Below are 588 nucleotides of genomic sequence, written 5' to 3'. Positions count from 1 at the left end.
ATGCAGAGCATCAAGTGTGCTTTAGTTGGAGATATGTTAGTAGGTATATCTAGTCTTTTAGTCACCTACGTGACGGACACATTTCCCCACAACACTTGCCCAACAGTTTATGAGAAACATTATAAACTGGCAACGATTGGCGGTGGACAATACAACCTCCAATTGTACGAAGCTTCAAGGAGTGAAGACTATGACAGGCTACGCCCGCTTATATACTCTGGAGCAGATGTGGTTCTGGTGTGTTTCTCTGTCGTTTATCCCACTTCATTTGAAAACATCAAACAAAAGTGGATACCTGAGATCAAGAACTTATGTCCAGGATGCCCCTACCTGCTGGTGGGCCTGCGGACCGATCTGAGGGACGACCCCTCCACCGTGGAGAAACTAGCCAGGAGGAGAGAGAAGCCCATCACTCCAGAGAGAGCAGAGGAACTGGCCCGCCACCTGAACGCTGTCGCATACGTTGAGTGTTCTGCTCTCACTAAGGAAGGTGTACAGCATGTATTTGACCAGGTGGTTTCAGCAGCTCTGAAGGGTCACTCTAAGTCTAAGCCCAAAAGGAGGCCCTGCAAATGTGAGCTGATGTGA

The 588-nt window shown here is 48.6% G+C and overlaps 1 protein-coding gene across 1 annotated transcript; it reads left to right on the top strand.

Annotated features, from left to right (window-relative positions):
- LOC308101526 (cell division control protein 42 homolog) lies at window positions 1-588 on the top strand (the record flags this gene model as incomplete). The annotated part of the gene is made up of 1 exon (XM_080450945.1): window positions 1-588. One exon carries the CDS (start codon window positions 1-3, stop codon window positions 586-588), a length of 588 nt encoding a protein of 195 aa, XP_080307071.1.

This window comes from Gymnoscopelus braueri (assembly GCF_963280865.1).
Source record: "Gymnoscopelus braueri genome assembly, chromosome: 15".
Lineage (NCBI taxonomy): Eukaryota > Metazoa > Chordata > Actinopteri > Myctophiformes > Myctophidae > Gymnoscopelus > Gymnoscopelus braueri.
The sequence above is the reverse complement of the archived record's forward strand: the minus strand, read 5'-3'. Positions and strand labels throughout refer to the sequence as shown.